This window comes from Anolis sagrei, chromosome 6, assembly GCF_037176765.1.
Source record: "Anolis sagrei isolate rAnoSag1 chromosome 6, rAnoSag1.mat, whole genome shotgun sequence".
Taxonomy (NCBI): domain Eukaryota; kingdom Metazoa; phylum Chordata; class Lepidosauria; order Squamata; family Dactyloidae; genus Anolis; species Anolis sagrei.
Genome location: NC_090026.1, coordinates 27921705 through 27944972, shown reverse-complemented (window position 1 = coordinate 27944972; position 23268 = coordinate 27921705). Strand labels below are relative to the sequence as shown.

The 23268-nt window shown below is 42.6% G+C and overlaps 1 protein-coding gene across 2 annotated transcripts in view; it reads right to left on the bottom strand.

The window, feature by feature from the left end:
- The window catches only part of SYT3 (synaptotagmin 3), a 92984-nt gene that overhangs the window by 27432 nt on the left and 42284 nt on the right, over positions 1-23268 (bottom strand). For both annotated transcript variants that reach the window (XM_060780708.2, XM_060780709.2), the window contains exons 3-5: positions 13319-13459; positions 9728-10109; positions 5856-6411 (exon numbers count right to left, since the gene is read on the bottom strand). In XM_060780708.2, coding sequence (XP_060636691.1) covers positions 5856-6411; positions 9728-10109; positions 13319-13454 — 1074 coding nt within the window. In that variant the 5' untranslated portion in view covers positions 13455-13459. The remainder of the gene's footprint in view (positions 1-5855; positions 6412-9727; positions 10110-13318; positions 13460-23268) is intronic.

Sequence of the window (23268 nt, the reverse complement as noted above, 5' to 3'; positions counted from 1 at the left end):
GGAGGGAGTTCCATAGCTGAGGGGCCACCACTGAAAAGGCCCTGTCTCTTGTCTCTACCAGTCACGCCTGCGAAAGAGGTGGGATTGAGAGCAGGGCCTCCCCAGAAGATGTTAACCTCCGTAGTGGTTCATAGAGGGAGATACATTTGGATAGGTAAGATATATATGTGTGTGTGTGTGTGTGTGTGTGTGTGTATCTGTATATGTGTAGTATATACAGGGAGAGATGCTGTCTCAAATATCTAGGTCTTGAGCCATTTAGGCCTTTGAAAATCATAAGCAACGCTTTTGAATTCAGACTGGATGTGTGTTGGCAGCCGGTGCAATCCTTTGAAAAACTAGCGTCAGATGGTTTCTATACATGTGACGTACGCAGAGACCAAATGCTGGCCTCAAGGACTTTCCAAAAATGGAAAAATATGGAACAAATAAAGCAAAAATATATACAAAACCCCAAAACAGCCCACCTAAAGTAGGAGAACCTCAAAGCATTGCACGGAGGATCAAGAATGGAAGAAGGATGGGGTGGGGATAGAAGGGAATATGCCAGAAAGGGCATGGTTGGCTGTCTGTCTGTCTGTCTCACACCTTGAGCAGGAATAGTCCATAGGTCAGCTTCTCAACGCAGCTCCCATATGACATTGGAGATTTGGGGAACCCTTCAAGACGGCTACATTGCTTTTAGACTTTCTATTTTTCGAGCTGGTGTCTACATCTCTCCCTGAGCCAGCAGAAATATCTGTTCAGACTTACTCCCCCCACTTCCCCAAATCAGCTGATTTCCTAGAGCTTAAGGAACAGGATCTCGATCAATGACAATTACATTCAGAAAAGAGGACGTCTGGGGCTTTGAAAGATGGGAGTGGATGGGAGAAGAGGTGGCTACAGGTCTGGACTGGGGGCGAAAAGGACAACAAGCACAGTGTAAGGAAGGAAAGGATGGAGAATGTATAGAATTGAGAGGACGGCAGACTCGGGGAAAGGGGGGGGCACATGTCTGCTTGTCACAAAGGAGGGGAGCGCCTGCCTCACACCTGTCTGCCCTAATTAGCCACCACCGGCTTCATGAATAACAAACTCGGCTAAAAATATTCACAGGAAGGCAGGAGGAAAAAAAGAAAGGGAAGGAAAAAAGCAACCCTATTTATGCCGACTACCATCTCTTTTGAGAGAGCTCCAGGGAAAAAGGGTAACATGCTGGGATGGGGGAAACCAACAGGTAGGACAGCAGCTGCCAGAGCTGAGGAAATGAAATAAAACCCTATTTCATAGAACCATACAATTATAGAGTTGGAAGAGACCATAACGGCCATCTAGTCCAACCCCTCAGGAAAATACAATCAAAGCACTCCCAACAGATGGCCACCCTGCCCCTGCTTCTTTAAAAAAACCCAGAGAAGGAGATTCCACCAAATTCCCAAGCAGGATATTCCAATGTTGAACAGTTCTTACCATCAGGAAGCTTCTCCTAATGTTTAGGTGGAATGTCTTTTCCTGCAATTTGTACCCATTGCTCTGTGTGTTTAGAGCAGCAGAAAAAAAAAGCCTGCCTCCTCCTCAATGTGATACATACCCCTTCAGATATTTAAATGTGGCCATCATAGGATGTCAGTGTTTATACGAGGATTTATTTATTTATTGTGTCATCAGCAACCAGACATTTGTATTACATTTTTAACAAAAACAAACAAACAAGCAAACAAACAAACAAACAGACAAAACACAGAATACGAGGATGATTTTATGCTTTCTCTGAATTTTTAAATTTTACATATGTCTTAAGTTTAATGGTTTCAAATGATTTTAAGTTCATAGTTATATGTAGTCATTAGTTATTCTTATTTCTTTGGGTACTGTATGTTGATACTTAATTTTTGCCATTAGTATGTTGCAAACTGCCTTGAGTCCCCACAGGGATTAGAAAGGCAGTATATAAATACAGTAAATAAAAAAATATCACCACTCAGCCTTCTTTTCTTAAAGCAGTGGTTCCAACCTTTTTTGACCAGGGACCGCTTTGAGCAGGGACCACTTGACCAGGGGCCACTTTGTCCAGGGACCAATTGAACAGGGAACACTTTGACCAGGGACCACTTTGACCAAGAACCACTTTGACCAGGGACCACTTGACCAGGGACCCCTTTGACCAGGGACCACTTTGACCAAGAACCACTTTGACCAGGGACCACTTGACCAGGGACCACTTGAACAGGGACCACTTTGATCAGGGACCACTTGACCAGGGACCCCTTTGACCAGGGACCACTTTGATCAGGGAGCACTTTGACCAGGGAGCACTTGACCAGGGACCACTTTGATCAGGGACCACTTGAACAGGGGCCACTTTGACCAGGGACCACTTTGACCAGGGACCACTTGACTAGGGACCACTTGACCAGGGACCCCTTTGACCAGGGACCACTTGAACAGGGGCCACTTTGACCAGGGACCACTTTGAGCAGGAACCACTTGACCAGGGACCACTTTGACCAGGGACCACATGAACAGGGACCATTTTGACCACTCTCCAACATTAGTACCAAAAGGGTTACGAATCAGTTTTTGGTCAACTTTAGATTTGGTTTGCTTATTTGGGGTGCTGAGTCAGAAAATTGCATTGGATAGATCCCATCAGCTCTAGTTTCTGATACAGAACATATGCCATCCAGTAGTTCCCATCTGCTAGCCCACAGTAAACCATATTTAATAATCTGGAACTGATGTGGTAATAGTAACCTTTCGTGGGTAGTCAGCCTCTCTTCTTCCAACATTCTTGTTGTGTCGGCACTATAAGAGGGTTTTGCGAGACTAGTCGCTCTTGTTGCTGCATGGTTTTGAGGCAACAGTATAGTAATGGTGAAGCCATGGTTAGACCACATCTGGAATATTGTGTCCAATTCTGGGCACCACAATTCAAGAGAGATATTGACAAGCTGGAATGTGTCCAGAGGAGGGCGACTAAAATGATCAAGGGTCTGGAGAACAAGCCCTATGAGGAGCGGCTTAGGGAACTGGGCATGTTTAGCCTGAAGAAGAGAAGGCTGAGAGGAGATATGATAGCCATGTATAAATATGTGAGAGGAAGCCACAGGGAGGAGGGAGCAAGCTTGTTTTCTGCTTCCTTGGAGACTAGGACGCGGAACAATGGCTTCAAACTACAAGAGAGGAGATTCCATCTGAACATTAGGAAGAACTTCCTGACTGTGAGAGCCGTTCAGCAGTGGAACTCTCTGCCCTGGAGTGTGGTGGAGGCTCCTTCTTTGGAAGCTTTTAAGCAGAGGCTGGATGGCCATCTGTCAGGGGTGATTTGAATGCAATATTCCTGCTTCTTGGCAGGGGGTTGGACTGGATGGCCCATGAGGTCTCTTCCAACTCTTTGATTCTATGATTCTATGATAAGCCGTGGACCATATTTGTGTTCTTGTGGACCGCTAGTGGTCCATGGTCCACAGGTCGGGACCACTGTGTTAAAGCTAAGCACCCAAGTCCCTAAGATGCTTCTCATATTGGGATTGCATCTTCCAAAATCCACCACTTGTAGGGTCAATGGTATGTTCTAGGGGCCTACAGTCCACTCATGACTTCTCTCAGCTCCAGTCTCCTGTACTTCTCTCTCCGAACCCTTTCTTTATTCTGTCTGTCCTTGTTATTTTCCCTATAAATTGCCTCTCTTTATCCTGGCCAGCTCAATTGCTGGCTTTATGCCTTTCCTTGTACAAGCCTTTTTACACACATCATTCACTGTTGTTTTATTCTGCAACCTTTTAAGTATGCCATGCAAGCCGTAGAAATCTTTTCTTATTTGCTTCTTGCAAAACAATCCCCTCGGGGCCAAACTGCACAACGTTCATGACAGCCAGGACTGAATCTCTGCGTATATAAAACATTGAAATAGGTGCAAGAAAGTCCAATTTTGACTGGATCAGCGATGCTGGGAGTACTTAGAAAATAATTACGCAATCCATATCCGACCTCTAGAAACGTATACCAACTCAGATGGGACAAATTAAAGATCCATGATGTGTTTGCACATGCAGTAGGATCCCCATAGGCATGGGGGTTATGTTCCCGGCCAGATTGTGGATATTGAAAAACCACAGATGCAACAAAACACCATTAAATTACTTGATTTCTGGTCTTAGCATATCATAAAGTTGCCATGGAGGACATAGCAAATTCCTAGAGACTGTTTCTCCCTAATGCAAGTAAGTGAAACTGCATATATGGGTTCCACAATTCCAGGGGTCTTATTGTACATACATTTTAGATAAAGAAATGGTACAGGGAAGGGTATTCAAGCCTCTCTTGCAATACGATTTCTCTTGAGTTTCTTGTAAAGTATGTAGAAGCCAACTAACAATCTGAAGTGTTAGTTTATCATATTGCGGCTGATTCCATTCTACAGACAGGCCAATGGATACTCCACCACAGACATCAGAAAGGCTGCAAGACCAAGAACAAGCCACGAGAGTAAAAACAAAGACCCACCCAGAGGAAAAGCGCTCTTACCATACATCAAGGGAACCACTGATCGCATAGGGAAGCTGATGAAGAAACACAAAATACAAAATATCTACAGACCCACTAAGAAAATCCACCAAATGCTACGTTCAGCAAAGGACAAGAGGGATCCTCCCACCTCTGCAGGAGTGTACCATATACCATGCAGCTGTGGACCAGTCTACATAGGGACCACCAAATGTAGAATTGCCCAAACACGAATCAAGGAACATGAAAGGCACTGCAGACTACTTCAACCAGAGAAGTCAGCCATAGCAGAGCACCTGATGAACCAACCTGGACACAGTATATTATTTGAGAACACAGAAATGCTAGACCACTCTAACCACCATGTCAGACTACACACAGAGAAGCCATTGAAATCCACAAACATGTGGACAATTTCAACAGAAAGGAGGAAAGAATGAAAATGAACAAAATCTGGCTACCAGTATTTAAAAAAACCTCTAAAATCAGAACAGTAAATAAAAAACAACACACAAAAAGCAGGGGAATTCTTGACAAGAATCAATCAGGGCCAGCTAACACTGTCCAACAAAGGATTTCCCCCAGGCAGCAACCAGCCAGGCTTTGAAGCTGCAAAGCCATCAAATGCTAATCAAAGTGGCCAATTGCAACATTCACACCTGCTTCAAGCAGACAAGAGTTCTTTCTCCCACTCTGGACATTCTACAGATATATAAACCTCACTTACCTAGTTTACAACAGACCCCTCAAGCTCTGAGGTTGCCTGCCATAGATGTAGGTGAAATGTCAGGAGAGAATGTTTCTGGAACATGGCTGTATAGCCTGGAAAACTCACAGCAACCCAGTGATTCTGGCCATGAAAGTCTTCGATAACACAATGGCTGGATCTGCAGCAAGTATTTTACTTATGGTTTTCAGGAGAGGTGACAATGCTTGCAACACCTCCTGAAACTCACCTTCCCATTTCACAGCAACTTCCTTGTTATGGAACAGTTAATTGTGATACCTGGTTTGCACCGCTGCATTGGCTGTGTAAACTCACGGGCTGCACAGGTTTTAAAATGCCAATTTTAAAAATGGCTTATCCCCCCTGACAAACAGGAGATGAATCAAGCGGATGGATTTAACTGGGGCAAATTCATGCAGCTGATTAGCACAATTGGACAGACTTCTGTGCCTTGGACTGCTTGGAGGAAGATCAAGAGCTTGGGAAAATTACAGTTTGGACAACCCCTCCAATTCCCCAGCTATTGAGAGGGATTTGGATATATGTACTTCAAAAAGTGAATGTCTTCAAGTTCCAGGGAGAGCCACCCATTTTCTCTCTCTCTTTCTCTCCCCACCCCAAATAGTATCCCCAAACTCACCGAACTGGCTTCCATGATGTCTCTCCAAAGAGGCGTGTCATTGTCCCGCTCAGCAATCTCCAGCAGGTTGTCCAGAACTACCTGGCCAATGAGGTCGTGACGGGAAAAGCGGTCAAAATCGTAGACACTGAAGTGGAGTTTGCGGGAGGGCAGCTCGGCAAAGGGGACGTTGAAGTTAAAAGTCTCATTGAAAACAGGGTTCAGCGTCTTGCGATGCACCTTTGTTTGGAACTTCTTCTTCCGGTCGGGGAGCAGGTACATTTTCACATAGGGGTCGGAGAAGCCGTTGGCATCTTTGGCGGGTAGGTCCAAGGCCCGGAGAATCCTCACCACTAACTGCTCCGTACTGTAGGCGTAGCGCAAGGCAAAACTTAGCCTCCCACAGCTCTGAGCCTCTCCTTTCTTGGAGTCCGACTCACCTGAGCGCTGTTTATACAATTCTGGCTTGATTTGCCCAATGCTGGTCACTTGTTCCACCTTTTCCTCCCCTCCGATGTGGACTCCGGTGTCTGGGCTGCTCAGCTGCTGGGTCACAGGACGTGGCAGTGTGTTGTACCTGGAGGGAAGAGGACAGTCAAATCAGAGGTCCTCTGTTCCAGGATAAATAGGGGCAATGCTCACCAATTCAATCAAACTACATTATATGAATGTACACCCCAGGCTTGGGCAAACTTTGGCTCTCCAGGTGTTTTGGACTCCAAATCCCACAATTCCTAACAGCCTCAGGCGCTTTCAATGGGACCTACACTAATCCTGGCTAATCTAATTCGCATTGAATTCAATGGGTCTATTCTAATTGAGGAAAGCAATATTTTCTGATCGGCAACAGAGATGCCCAGAATAATCAAGAACATTCTCTCTGTACACGCACAAGAGTACTTGACTATTTGGGGGTACCTTTCGATCCATAGGCATATGTGTGATGCAATAGCCAGCTATGTAGTGCTATATCTATACATGTTAGAAATAGCAACCTAATAATAATAATAATAATAATAATAATAATAATAATAATAATCTTTATTTATACCCTGCCACCATCTCCCCGATGGGGACTCGGAGCGGCTTACATGGGGCCAAGCCAGAACAACTTATTACATCTAAATAAAACCAAAACATAAACAACAAGCATCATCACAATTACATGGAAAAATACAATAACAAAATAGCATTACAATAAACAAAAAAAACCTTCCAAACCTCCATTAAATGTTTGTAAATGTGTATAATTGTTAACCTATATTATATATACATTTTGGTTTGCCAGTCTGACTATACCTCTTTGGTGTGGGAGGGGCTTCAGACACAGGACTCCGTTTTGTATGTAGTAGGCTTTTAGATCTCAATGGAGGTGGATGCAGTTTGTCTTCTTTCAGACTTCAGGGAGTACGGTTATACAGTTTGGACTATATCTATATGCTTAAAGACATTGAACTATGGACTAGTATGCTGAATAGCTATAAAAGAATATTGGTAGTAAACCTGTGATGTTATTTTTTTAAAGAAGACTACTTTGTTTTTTCTCTTGAATGCATGTTTTAAACAAGAGGTTTTTAAAGGAGAGGAGATGGGCAACTTCAACTTCAAAAAAACAACCATCCTCTTCTAACCAAATGTATTTTTGTAGTGGCATGTCTTTATCCTTGGCAGTTTAAAGACATGGTTCTTCAGTTTAACAGCTGAGTTACCTGTGTGCCATTAAAGGAATACTTATGAATTTCACTGGTTCAAAGGGTTGACTTCTAACAAGGTCATGCTTTTCTTGACTAGTGGTTTTCAAAAGGTGGTCTCCACATGTTCATGAAGATTCACATTTGCCAAATGGATGTGACATCATGTTTAATTTTTCAATAAGGTTATGCTGCACTTATTTCTAATAGGTTATGGAATTTCCAATAGGTTATGAATTTTTCAATAATACATATAAAATAGATTGCAAATATAATCATAGAAAGGCATCATCCACCTTTCTGCCTTTTTCTCTTCTCAAAAATTTCCATATGAGGCAGGTGAGGGAGTGAGTCCATTGCAATATGTACAAACATTACCTAAAGCGAAGTTAAGTATACTTTCTTCTTCAGAATTACTGACTAGGTCACATGGATTTAAAATGCATGCTGACCAAGATATTTTACAATGTTCCAGCCCTCATGAGCATGAACAACATGAGCAAGAAACACCCCATGAAGGCTAAGAAATTAGAGGAAATCTGGTCTTCTGGTGGCCAAAAGAAAGATATTTTTTCAGCTATCTAGTTCCCCACCTCTGCAACTCCTAGCTCTGCTTATGGCATTATTAATGCTCTGCTCCTGTCATTCCAATGCACCCCACTTTGCCCAAAACCTCTTTTTCTTTGAGAAGGCAGATGTCTGGGAAGTATATGAGAAGTGAGCCAAAAAACATCTCAATATATTCTGAAAGCAGACATTGCCCTCTGAAATGACCGCACTCATTGTCAGCAAAGGGTCTGGAAGAGACTATGAACCACTCAGTACCTTTCAGGATCCTGCACTCTGTGTTTGCAAAGTCTCTGAGAAGTTTTAATTCTTACAGCATTGCATGGCCTCAACCCCCACATCACGCCAACCTTCAGCAAAGCTGGCGGCACTTCCTACCATCTTCCTCCAGCTGCCCTTTTTATCTATTTTCTTTTCCTAACAGCAGCAATAAGATGAACTGACTATTGCTCCACAGGCAAGGAAAGAAAATGACTGAAAATGAGTGGGTGATACACGCTGACTCTTACCATTTTGGTGATTTTGAAACATCTGGCATAACCTCCAGATTCCCACCTGGCAGCACAATTTATTTTCCATGTCCTTACAACAACCCTTAGAGTTTTTCTTGTTATTTTTGTTTTAGAGTTGGGAAAGCAGGGCGCTGAGAAGCAGCGTAGCATCTTTTCCTTGAATCCAAGCAAGTTCCAAACCTGCTCCAAAAACCACATCACATTCGAATTCAGGTTACTTAGTAAAGGTAAAGGTGTGCGGGCATCTCATCTGCAACATATCCCGGGATTCCATAGCACTGAGCCATGGCAGGAAAAGTGGTGTCAAACCACACTGATTCTACAGTGTGGATGCAGCTTCAGTGGTATCGGATTTTTCTATACATGGAATGTAATGTGTGTTTATGAGCCATCGTATCTTTCACTTCAGCTGACTAAATGTCTCAGGATAGCTCCTCATAGGACTGGCACAAATCAGGCATCTGCTTTTATCATTTTATTGTGTTATGTTTTTATGTTATATTTGCTTCTGTTTTTATGATTGTATATGGTATCAAATATTTGCCTTTTGTAAACTGCCCTGAGTCCCTTCGGGGAGAGAGGGCAGCTTAGAAAATAATAATAATAATAATAATAATTATTATTATTATTATTATTGAGCCCCCTGTGGTGCAATGGGTTAAACCTTTGTGTCAGCAGGACTGCTGACTAAAAAGTTGGTGGTTTGAATCCAGGGAGTGGGGTGAGCTCCCATCTGTCAGCTCCAGCTTCCCATGCAGGGATATGAGAGAAGCCTCCCACAGGATGGTAAAATATCCGGGTGTCCCCTGGGCAACATCCTTGCAGATGGCCAATTCTCTCACGCCAGAAGCTACTTGCAGTTTCGCAAGTTGCTCCTGACATGAAATATTATTGCCAAGTAGACCTACTAATGTCAATTGATACAAAGGGCATTTTGTTTCAAAGGAAACTCTTTTTGCTGGGCCTCTCAAATCTGGCTGAGCCCAGTCTCAATCCTTTAACATATATCACCCAACTAAACATCATTTGCAATTCTCCTGAACAACAGTTTCTTGACCTTCCCGCTCAGACACCCATTCTTCCCCTTGTGTCCCCTCTTTACTTGCCTATGCACATCACTCACCTGGGCGTGGGTGCCAAGCTTGCTACTTGCTGGTGGGAGTGGGCATTGGGGATGGTGCCTTCCTTGGTCCCGGTCTGGCCTTCTACGGGGAGGTCTGGAGAGGTCTGGCTGACCTTGAGGTTGGCCTCCGGGTAGGAATCCATGTCAAGGTAGGACCTCTCAGGCATCTCGGGGCCCAACTCCACCCGCTCCGCCAGGAGATCTCCGAAAGGCGAGTGATGGAGGTGAGCATGGAGGAGGTGCTCCTTGCGCTGGGATTGTGATGCGGCCCCTTTATCCCGCCAGGGGATCCAGCACAGCTTCCACGAGACAAACAGGGAGACGCCCAGGAGCACGATGCCACAGAAGGTCACAATCACTGAGAGGAGGCTGACCAGGATCTCTAGAGGGGAGAAGTGGAGAGGCAGATACCAAGAGGGGAGATCAAGGGTTGGGTGGCTTGTGGAGTCACCTAGTATCGCCATCATCAGGTTCTTTTCTGCCAACCACACTCCCTCCCTTACTCTGGAAAGAACTGTCTGGAACCTTGGACTGTTCTCATCAACTGCCATAAAAACAGTTGACTGCACCGGACAATGGAAGGACTACTTCTATGAGTTTGCATTTCAAAGTCTGGAAACTATACATTTTTCATAATATAAGTCCTGGATTCCCTCAATGAACAAGCCAATCTCTCATCTATAAAAGGCCTTGGGCAAAGTCAGTTGACATTCTCTAGGAAATACCAGATTCCCAATTCCCAACAATCTCAACCAGATTGGCTAATGGTGACACATGACAGAAAGTGGAATCAAGGTAATTGCAAGAACTATAAGTTTGCTACTCTTGGTTATGGCATTTTTTTTACCACTTCTTCTCTTCTGTACTGAGGATCTCAGAATTCTGTGCGGAGCTTAGAAAAAATACTATGGAGGATTACAAATCCCATAATCTTCCACCCATCGCAGTCACTGTTGTTAAAAGTCAAGTAACCATAAGAGACCAACCACCATATACAACCAGAGTACGTTTCAAATTATATGATACACTTGGTGTGACTTTTAATTGGAATCTGCTTTGGATTGCTTTGGAACCCAATCTTGGCAAAAATGCAAGGCAGAAAAGGAAAATTTACTACATGAGTAGAAGTGGACTAACTGTGGCCCTTCAGGTGCTGACATTCATCAACCTCAATCAGTATAGTCAATAGTATAGTATAACAGCATAACACCAACACTTGGAGAACCATATACCCATATTTACTTGAGTCTAATGGGCACACCTCAATTTTCAAAACTCTGAAATGGAAAAAAAAGGATTTGCTGGTGAATGTAAGGCGTAGCAGCAAAAAGTGCTCTCTTTATAATATGACCAAAAAAGCTGTGCATTACAGAATCCAATCCTAGGCATTGAATGTTTGCCTTTGTGTCTGTATATGCTAGAATCCGCTTTGAGTCCTCTCAGGGAGATAGGGTGGAATGCGAATAAATAATAATAATAATAATAATCATCATCATCATCATCATCATTATTTTACTGATACAAAACACAGTATGTCACAGCAAATGAGAGATATATGCCGGATTTTGTATTATTATTATTATTATTATTATTATTATTATTATTATTACAGTAGAGTCTCGCTTATCCGACATAAACAGGCCAGCAGAATATTGGATAATATTCTAGAGCAGCCCAGTAGGAAATGCCCAGATGTGGAAGAGGAGCATGGAATCACAGAAGGAAGGAGGGAGGATGCTTCTGCTTCCGATCCTGTCTCTTTTCTCCCTTTCCTCTCTCCTCCTTGTCTTGCCTTTTTTATTGATTGGGAATGGAGAGAAAGTTGGGGAGCACTCCTTTAATTGAAGGGGAAATGCTAGAAAGGGGGTGTCGGATAAGACAGAATGTCGGATGAGTAAAGGTTGGATAAGCAAGACTCTACTGTACTCCTTCTTTAAAAACAAAAACTGTTAGAACACCAAAGAATTCTGAGACAGAACGGAAAACCTTGGGGTGCATCTATGCTGTAGAGTGAATGCACTTTAACTGCCTTGGTTCAATGCTAAGGGGTCAAGGAGGATGTAGTTTTGGATCATAGAGGCTGCCAAAGAATGCTGATGCCTTGCCAAACTACAAATCCCAGGATGACATAGCATTGAGCCATGGCAGTTAAATGAGAGGAGATGTCCCTCAAATATAAGTTCTAGTCGGTCCTGCAGCACCTTCCCCTTTTGCTTTGGCTCCGCACTAAGATTATCATATTACATGAATCCAATGCACACCTTAATTTTGGGAAATTAATTTAGCCAAAAAAAGGTGTGAATTAGATTTAGGTAAACATGGTATTTCCCATCTACTGTCTTATATTAATTATGAACTAATACTTCTAGTGCTGATCCTGCAAATTTCCTGCAATTTTCAGGGAAACCAAGGGTTGTAGAAGAACTTCAGTCCCCTTTCTTTAGAAAGAAAAAGCATTCAAGGGGCCAGAGAGAAAAGCCCAGCTCAATGATGGCTTAGCATAGCTAGTGGTTAAAGAAAGCAGAAAAACCTGTGGAGAGGAGGAATAAAAAGGAGCTTTCTGGAAAAATGCAAAACTGGCTGGCAGGCATCTGAACACTACACACTGCAAGATTTTGTTACAGGTCCAATTTGTTTTTCCTTTTCTGGTACCTGTATCTGTTCTTTCAGAATCCTCTGTTCTCTGTTGTTGAAACATCCTGAATCTTTGGGTTGCTGTGGCCATGTTCCAGAAGCATTCTCTCCTGATGTTTTGCTCACATCTATGGCAGGCATTGAAGCTGCAAGGCCATTAGATACTAATCAAGGTGGCCATTTACAACATCCAATATTTCTTTCTCCCACCCTGGACATTCCACAGATATAAACCTCACTTGCCTAGTTTCCAACAGACCTCACAACCTCTGAGGATGCCTGCCATAGATGTGGGCAAAATGTCATGAAAGAATGCTTTTGGAAGATGGCTATACAGCCCAGAAAACTCACAGCAACCTAGTGATTCCCGCCATTAAAGCCTTTGACAACACATCCTGAATCTTGTTTCCTATTTAAAGGCACCAAGCTTCCAGCAATAATGCGATGCCTGGGGATGGAGCTACACTGCCACATAATCCAGTTTGAATTGCATTATATGGCAGTGTAGATCCAGTCTCAGCAAACACTGCAGCATTCACTGTTGCAGAAGTTCATAGTTTTTATTTCATTTGGATGTGGCTTGCCTTTTGCAGTAAGATCTGACCTATTTCCAGATCTTAACTCAAATAATTTCCGAGACGTCAATGAATTTTTAGGTTCCTCCTCCAACTCCAACAAAAATGATGAGGATGAGGACTGGGTGCTTGAGCTTGTTAAAATGCAAAATGTGTTCAAACTGTTGGCTTCTGCCTTCAGAAGCCTTCAGAAGCCAACCCATCGGGGCAATCTCAGCTAAGAGACATCAGCCATCCTTTGTCTACATGTCAACAACAGATCTTGGGAGCTCAGGAACTGATCTCCAACCTTAATTCTTTCTCCTTCCTCACCTTTGGGGGCACCTGGCCTGGCTCCTTTCTCCCCTGAGATTATCTTTCTCTTTTTCCCTTGGTGACTTACCTGAGTTCATGGGACCCACATGGCCTGTCAGTTCCTGGCACTTCTCACGCTCCTGGGCCGCACACGTGTTGGCACACAGCACGTGAAGAAGCTCCATTGCCCGCCGGTGTCTGTCTTCATCGTAATCTCCTGACATGATGCCTGAAGATTGCAGGGAGAAGAGAGGCTTTAATGTATGCAAAAAATGAGGTCACTCACAAGCATCTTGGGGCCATGGCTTACATACGGCTGCACTGCAGATCCACACGCTTCTCTTTGGGGTGCTGCTACAGCAGGTTGATCTGTGGATCATTAAAGCACACTCTGACATTGCAAGCAGAGCTTAGATGCATTAGAAATAACTAGCTGTGCTGATTGTGATTCCTTTTTGTAGTAAAGTCATAATCTGATGAGGGAAAATGGGGAAAGGGGAGAGACTGCAGTGTAACTTTAATTTTATGTCACTCTGTAGCAATAAAAGCAACTGAAGAGCCTTGGACACTCTAAAGACAAACATGATCTATTTTGCAAAAGCTTTTGGGTGGCTAAGGTGACTGAAAACACAGGCTGAATTGGACTAGGTTATCTTTAAGGTACCACTTTATTTACTGATAGCTAAACCCGATCACACTTCGCTGTGGCTCAGAAGAAATGGATGAGGTAGTAAATAAAAGTATTGCTACGAACATAGATTCACCAAGAAAACACATCATTCAATTCAATACCCTACCCTGCTTTGCTGTGTCTATACGGAATGAAAGGAAAGGAAAGAATAAGAGGCTTTTATCAGCAATCATTTTAAATAGTAAAGCTAGTGGATTGACTACGATTTTGATTTGCCCCTTTTCTGCATAAACATAAAGCTCTGATGGTTTACTGACTTTGGAGCATGTGACATATGTGCCCATGAGAGAAGCAATTGTTTTCTTAATTTCAAACCGCACACTTGCAAAGATTCCCCCTGTGCTTTATTGATAGTCATATCAAACACAAGGCATATTGGAAATTGAAGTCATTAGTACTCGGACGCCATGATGGTAGGAATGAGTGGTTTGCCAATAGAAACCAACCACAGCTCAGCCTTCATTTCTTATACTGCTGAGGTGAAATGACAGCTGCTCTGTGTTTGGTTGGTATCTCTTATACTGCTGAGGTAAAAAGAAAGCTGAGCTATGATTGGTTGTTATTCTTCTGCTGAGGTTAAATGCTCAGTGATAGGTTGTTGTTTCTTTTATTGCTGTGGTAAAAGGAAAACTGTGTAGGGATTGGTTGCTAGAGCTCAGTTTTCATTTCTTATACTGCTGAGATAAAATGAAAGCTAGGCTGTGAGCAGCTACTTTGGGCATCACTGTAGGGGCTCAGCCTGTGATTGTCTCTTTGCCTCAGGCTTCAAAGGAGAATGATCATGAGCCTGCAGAGGTTCCAATGTCTGAGTTGAATGATCAAGTTTCTGTTAACTCTCAGGGGTTTGTGAATGGTCAAGAGATTACAGTTAGCTAGAGTGAACCTGAGGATTCTGGGATAGTTGGTTCACAAGGAAAAGATGCCTTGGTGCAGGCAGAGAAAGAGGCCGAGGTTGAACAGTCAAGGCCAAATAGTGATAGCGAAAGGAATGTACTAATTGGCAAACCAAGGAAGTCAATCTTTGACCGAAAAGGTCAGATTTATCAGGATCGCCACCTGGAATTAGGGAGGAGGTGCTCTGCAAGACTGGGAGAAAAGAGGGGTCAGGGAGAGGTTTCCCAAGGCAAATGGAATGCTTTCGATATGGCTTTCTGAATAAATATAGGGCCTGTGAATCTATAGTCTTCAGTGAGTCCAACGTTTGGTTTTCATGTACAACCATGTCTTTGTTTCATGCCTGATATCCATGCCTTCCTGTTCATGCTGAAATTCATGTATACTCCTGCCTTGAATTCATGCTCATGCTGAGATCTTTGTAAGCTGTTAGTCTTGGTTTCAAGCTCCTGCATTTGGATTTATTGGTTCAAGTTTGCTTCTGTTTCTTCAAGGGACTTTGGTCTTTACCACCCTCTGGAACTGAAAGACTTTACTCCCGTGGACTTCTTTATTGGAATTTTGGGACCTTCCTGTTTCCTGACTTGGATTTTGACTGGATTATATTATATTGCTCATCTGACTTTTTTGTGGACATTTCCTTATTACTTATTTGAATGCTTTTTACCTTTTTTGGCTATTGCTATATTAATCTTCAATAAACTACTTTACTCTTAAAGAACATTGGTGTGTTTACAGGTTCGAAGGTGCCAACCCCAGCCTTGGTGTGCAACAATCACAGATTCCACTTTGACTATTCCCTGACTGCTAGTTTTATGCTAAATACACGTGTGTATTTGAATGCAAAATTGTGTCAAAATTTCATTTTGCTATAAAAAATATATTGAAATGCAATGTTGTGTTGAAATGCCCAGTCAATTGACTGACTACTTTCCGAGTTTTGCCAGCACAAAAATACCCAAGCTGAGATTTTATATATAAAGATTTTTGTAACTCTCTGGCTGCTTCATTAGGTACAAGGGGAGAGAGTCCAAGGAGGAATGCTCTGACGTGGGTCCTGGTATTAATGGAAGGATATTGTGTGTTTGCACCATAGGCCAGAGTCTTGTAGCCTTAAGAAAAAAGAATGCAAGTATATTTATGCAACAATAAATAATATAATGTTTAGTTACACAATAAATAATATAATGTTCAGTTACGCAGAGTTATGTTGTCCTAATTATTTTGAGGAAGTGAGAAAGCAAAGTGATTTTCACTGTAAATTATTACTATTTAGAAGCAATGTTCAAAAACTATGGACAGCCACTAGTACAATCCAGGCAAAAGGTCCAAGTAATAGGAAAGACTCTGTCTGAAACCCTGGAGAGCTGCTGCCAGATAGAATAATGCAGAGCACAAAAATACCTTCCAGATGGGAAGGTAACTAACACTTGGATTCCACTTGTGTGCTGCTTTCTTACAATATAATATTATGCACAGAGAGGAAAGGAACTCCAGGAACAGGCATTGAGAAAAGGGAGGCACCCCATTGCATCCGGGGATGAGGAAGAGCCTGTTGGCTCCAGTGCCTGGGAATAAAAGAGTTTCCCCAATTCTGGAGAAGACGAAATTAGACTACGTGGATACATTGTCTGACATGGAAATAGGCAGCTTTTGGTCTTCTTAATATATATATGCAGTATGCATGTGTTATTGTAAGCAGGGAGCTGGGGTGACTTATGGCTATGACCTGGCAAACTAATGCTACTACAGTGGTTCTCAACCTTGGGTCCTCCAGGTGTTTGGACTTCAATTCCCAGAAATCTCAGCTATCTTACAACCTGTTAGGAATTGTGGGAGCTGAAGCCCAAAAAATCTGGACTAAAGATTAGGAACCACTGCTAGAAAAAGGAGGTTAAGATCTTCTGGGAAATCCCTGCTCTCGGTCCCACCTGCTTCATAAATGCGACTGGTGGGGACAAAAGACAGGGCCTTCTTAGTGGTGGCCCCTCGCCTATGGAACTCCCTCCCTACCAAAATTAGATCAGTGCCCTCCCTTTTGGTCTCCAGAAAGGAAGTAAAGACATGAATGTGGGATCAAGCTTTTGGGCAGTAGCAATGCAAAAGACATATGGAATTATGTGCAATTGACTTTTGGAAAGGCCTTGGACTTTGGCTTCTGGATTGTGTGATTTTAATGTTTCATAATGTTTTAATCCCATATTTAAATGTCTAGATGCTGTTCTTTCTCTATTTACAGTATTATGGTTTAATTTAATTTATAGTTATATGTTACTGTTGTTTTATAATACGTTTTTTATATGTTGTAGGACATTGAATTTTTGCCGTTTTGAGTCCATCCAGGAGAGAAAAGCAGTATATAAATGAAGGAAATAAATAAATACCTTAAATAGAAAAAGGGCAGTTGTCTGCCACTCATCCATACTTCACCTCCAACTATTGAAACTGGTCTTGGAAATCAAAGTTTTAGCTGGAGATTTTATTTATTTATGTATTTATTTACAGTATTTATATACCACTTTTCTCACCCCTGTGTGGACTCAAAGCAGTTTACACAGAGAAAATGACAAAATTCAATGCCTTACGTACGTAAACCAAATCACAAATCAATACCATATAACTAAGCATAAAATCAATAGGACAATTCACTATAAGATAAGAAAAAATACTTTAAAATGAAATATAAGAATAAAAACACCTAACAAAAACATTAAAATCACATTAAGATAACTATTTAGAGCTGCCTGCTTTGATACCAACTTGCTTTACTATCATAACTAAAGACATGTGAATTATCCCTTATCCAGAAAACCAAAACATTCTCAATCCAAAATCTTCCACATGAGTGGCTGAGATAGAGACATCTTTGCTTTCTGATGGTTCAATGTACACAAACGTTTCATGCATAAAATCATTCAAAACACTGTATCAAATTAAGTCTACGTGTATAAGGTGCATATGAAACATACATTAATGTTGTGCTATGGGTCCCATCTCCTAGATATATGTTATATGTGAACACTGCAAAATGCACAAAAATCTGAAATCCAAAATACTTCTGGTCCCAAGCATATTCAATAGGGGATACCCAACCTTATTTATTAAAGTATGTTTAAAAACACACCAACTCTTTATCATAAGATCTCAGAGTAGCTTATAATAAAAAACATCTGAAACAATTTAAAATAATCAAAGTAAGTTTAACATTCTAAACTATGTCGAACAGTTGAAAATGTTTAAAAGTTAAAATAATGTAACGATATGCATGTTTACTGCGAGTGCAGCATTTTTCTGAAAGAAGCAAAGAGTGTTTGAGGATCAGGACATCCGTAGGGAGACCAAGGTGCTTGTTGATAAAGCTATTGTCCTCCCAACCCTGTTATACGCCTGTGAAACGTGCACTCTCTACAGACGTCACACTCAACTCCTGGAACAATTCCATCAGCACTGCCTCTGAAAAATCCTGCAAATCTCTCGGAAAACAGGCAGACAAAATGTTAGCGTGCTTGAAGAAGCAAAGACCACCAGCACTGAAGCGATGCTCCTACGCCATCAACTCTGCTGGACTGGCCATGTTGTCTGAATGCCCGATTACCAACTCCCAAAGCAGTTACTTTACTCCCAACTCAAGCATGGAAAATGGAATGTTGGTGGGCAGGAAAAGAGATTTAAAGACAGGCTTAAAGACAGCCTTAAAAATTATGGCATAGACACCGAGAACTGGGAAGCCCTGGCCCTTGAGCACTCTAGCTGGAAGTCAGCTGTGACTAGCAGTGCTGTGGAATTCGAAAAGGCATGAAGAGGAGGGCAAAGGGGAGAAACGTGGCAAGAGGAAGGTGCATCAAGCCAATCCTGACCAGGATTGCCTTTCATCTGGAACCAATGTCCTCACCGTGGAAGAACATGCAGGTCAAGAATACGACTCCATAGTTACCTACGGACCTACCACCAAGACCCTATGCTTGAAGGACATCATACTTGGACATCGAGAGAGCGCCTAAACATGAACTCCGCATGTTTTAGATTATAACTCCTGTTATCCTTAGCAATTTCTTAGATGGCTGGGGATGGTGGGAATTGCAGTACAACATTCTCTAATAGGCATCAAGTCAGTGAAAGCTGAGTTGAAAGCTGGATCAGAATTGGGAGGATTCATGCTCAACTGGAATATACAGCCATGGCCTTGGTTCACTCATTATCTTTCCGACTAAATAGGTAACCTGGGTTCATCTGCTATATCTCATCCAAATTGACCTCACAAGATTATTGTAAGGCCTTGAAGGAAGGAGAGATACATATTATTTGGAGGCAAAGATAAATAATAATAATAATAATAATAATAATAATAATAATAATAATAGAACAATAATATAAATAAATAAATACTTTATTTATAGACTGCACTCTCTCCCCAAGGGGACTCATGGTAGATAATGAAATTACAGTCATAACCATATCCACAGATTCTGCATCCATGGATTCAAATATTTATGTCTTGAAAATAATATTTTTAATGCTGGACCACTCTCACAACCACCATGTCAGACTACACAGAGAAGCCACTGAAATCCACAAGCATGTGGACAATTTCCACAGAAAGGAGGAAACCATGAAAATGAACAAAATCTGGCTACCAACATTAAAAAAAACTCTAAAATTACAACAGCAAAACAACAGAGAGTAAACAATCAGGCACATCTAATCACCTCTCAACAAAAGATTCCCCCAAGCCATCAAATGCTAATCAAGGTGGTCAGCTGAAACATTCACACCTAGCTCCAGCAGACAAGAGTCCTTTGTCCTACCCTGGTCATTCCACAGATATATAAACCCTTTTTTCCCTAGTTCCAACAGACCTCACTACCTCTGAGGATGCTTGCCATAGATGCAGGCAAAACGTCAGGAGAAAATGCCTCCATAACATGGCCATATAGCCCAAAAAACCTACAACAACCCAGTGATTCCGGCCATGAAAGCCTTCAACAATACAATATTTTTAATAATTGGTTGCTGCTGCTGAGACGGCTGCTGAGACGGCTGAGCAACGATCCCTCACAAACTAATACCCATGCCAACATAAAGGCAGATCAGATAGCACACCAACTCTTGAAGAATGGGAAACCCAACCTTGCCACCAAAGTAGGAAAGAAACCAATAGCCAGACAACCAGAGATTGAGAACAACAACCTCCATGAACCCTTTACATCTACTGAATTGGACATGGCTCTCAACAAATGTAAGAATGGCAAAGCAGCTGGCTTGGATGATCTACGGATGGAACAAATCAAGAACTTTGGTCCAAAAGCAAGGCGCTGGCTGCTGGAGCTGATGAACAACTGCACTGCATCCTGTCAGATCCCCAAAATCTGGAGGAAAGCAAGAGTCATCGCCATCTTGAAGCCAGGCAAAGACCGTAATGACCCAAAAAGCTACAGACCAATCTCCCTGTTGTGCCACCTCTACAAAGTTCTGGAGAGACTTATTTTGCATAGAATTATGGAAAATATAGACCCCTGTCTGATCCCACAGCAAGCTGGCTTCAGAAAAGGCAAAAGCTGCACATCGCAAGTGCTGAACCTGACCCAGCACATAGAAGATGGCTTTGAAAGGCAACAGATCACAGGAGCTGTCTTCATAGACTTGTCAGCAGCCTATGATACTGTGAACCACCGCCTCCTCCTGAGAAAAATGTATAATATCACAAAGGACTACCACCTCACCCGCCTCATAGGAAACCTGCTACAAAACAGGAGCTTTTTTGTTGAGTTCCAGGGCCAGAGAAGCAGATGGCGGAAACAGAAGAACGGCCTGCCTCAGGGGAGCGTGCTTGCTCCATCCATGTTCAACATCTACACAAATGACCAGCCACTGCCAGAAGGGACAGAGAGTTTCATCTATGCTGATGATCGTGCCATTACTGCTCAAGCAGGGAGCTTTGAGATGGTAGAACAGAAGCTCTCCGAAGCTCTAGGTGCTCTTACTGCCTATTACAGGGAAAACCAGCTGATCCCTAATCCATCTAAAACACAGACATGCGCCTTTCACCTTAAGAACAGACAAGCATCCCGAGCTCTGAGGATTACCTGGGAAGGAATCCCACTGGAGCATTGCAGCGCACCCAAATACCTGGGAGTCATTTTGGACCGTGCTCTGACCTACAAGAAGCACTGCCTGAACATCAAACAAAAAGTGGGCGCTAGAAACAACATCATACGAAAGCTGACTGGCACAACCTGGGGATCACAACCAGACACAGTGAAGACATCTGCCCTTGCGCTATGCTACTCTACTGCTGAGTATGCATGCCCAGTGTGGAACACATCTCATCACACTAAAACAGTGGATGTGGCTCTTAATGAGACATGCCGCATTATCACGGGGTGTCTGCGCCCCACACCACTGGAGAAATTACACTGCTTAGCCGGTATTGCACCACCTGACATCCGCCGGGAAGTAGCAGCCAATAGTGAAAGGACCAAGGCAGAGACATCTCCAGCTCATCCCTTGTTTGGGTATCAGCCAGCACGTCAACGACTTAAATCAAGACATAGTTTTCTTAGATCTACAGAGACACTCGCTGGAACACCCCAGCAAGCGAGAGTCCAAAAGTGGCAGGCCCAAACCCAGCACCTCAATTCATGGGTGATACCAGATGAGAGACTCCCCCCTGGGCACTCAGAAGACTGGGCAACTTGGAAGGCGCTGAACAGATTGCGCTCTGGCACCACGAGATGCAGAGCCAATCTTAAGAAATGGGGCTACAGGGTGGAATCCTCAGCATGCGAGTGCGGAGAAGAACAAACCACTGACCACCTGCTGCAATGCACCCTGAGCCCTGCCACATGCACAATGGAGGACCTTCTTGCAGCAACCCCAGAGGCACTCCAAGTGGCCAGATACTGGTCAAAGGACATTTAACCAAATACCAAATTTACAAAATCTGTGTGGTTTTTTTCTTTTTTTTCTTTTTTCCTTTTCTTTTTAATCTCTGTGTTTGTTTTGCTCTGTTAGAATTGTAATACAATGGTTGCTGATGACACGATAAATAAATAAATAATTGGTTTTGTAATTTTAAGTATTCTAAGTAATAGAACTTGAGTATTCACAGATTTCATTATCCACAGAAGATCCATGGGCACACTGTACATGTATTGTAAATGAGTACTTGTGTCCTAGAGTATTGGGGATGATAGGAAAATTTGCCTCCCCAGAATTTTCAGAATAAACACCACATGCTCTTCTGATGCAGCCCCCCCCCCCCCAAATAAAATTTCTGTATCTCCTTTTGAGTCAGAGATTACACAAAAGGGAGGAAGGTAAGGGACATATGGGGTATTTATCCTGAATTTAAACACTGTGTGAAGCAGGACATTGTAGAACGAAAACACTTCCCTCCGGTAACCCTGACAGAAGCGCTGAATGCTGTCAGACTATGTTTAGTTTATTCTAGGCAGAAAATAGCAAACCAGACAGGAAAGGACAGGGACAAAATAAAGGTAAGGCAAGACTATAAAAACAACACAACTACGTTGCTTAGGCATTTATTAAGTTACTGAATTTATACAAAAACTAGCATGGGTGTTAGACTAGAAGGCCAGGATTTGAATTCACGCTCAGCAATGGAAACTCACAGGTTGATTTTGGGCAAGTGATAGTCTTTGAGCATAAGAGGATAATGGCACATCTTTCCCAAATAGATTAGTCACCTTGAAGGCACATAACAACAATACATTTAAAGCTGTACCGATAGGAAGGGCCTCTGGTCCGTGACCAATTAAAGCATGAAATATTCCACTGTAGAATGAAGAGCAATATAAGGGGAGAAGTATAACTTGCATGGGATGAATGAGGTTGTCAACTTGCCCAAATGTAACGCCAAGATATGCAATACAAGGCAGAGGTAAAGGTTTTCCCCTGGCATTAAGTCTAGTCGTGCCTAACTCTGGGGTTGGTGCTCATCTCCATTTTTAAGCCGGCGTTGTCCATAGACACCTCCAAGGTCATATGGCTGGAATGACTGTATGGAGCGCCTTTCCTTTCCCAATAAAAGCGGTACTTATTGATCTACTCACATTAGCATGTTTTCAAACTGCTAGGTTGGCAGAAGCTGGGGCTAACAGCGGGAGCTCATGCCACTCCCTGGATTTGAACCTGCAAATTCAGGTTCAGTAGCTCAGCAGTGTAACCCACTGTGTCCCCGGGGACTCTGTAGATTCTTGTAAGGAGAAGCATTTGCAGACATGAGCTGGGAATGCTTATTCTCTCTCTGCAAATGCTACTCTCACACCATTTTGAGGGAATGTATTAGCTGAGATTTTAACACCCATTATTTGAATGCCTTCGTACTCAAAGTGGAAAAAGATTGTGCCTGCAAGCCATGCCTTTTCGACCTCAATATGCCTTCTGACTATGCCCCAATTTGTCATCGGTATGGAAAAGGGCCTCTTCAAGGA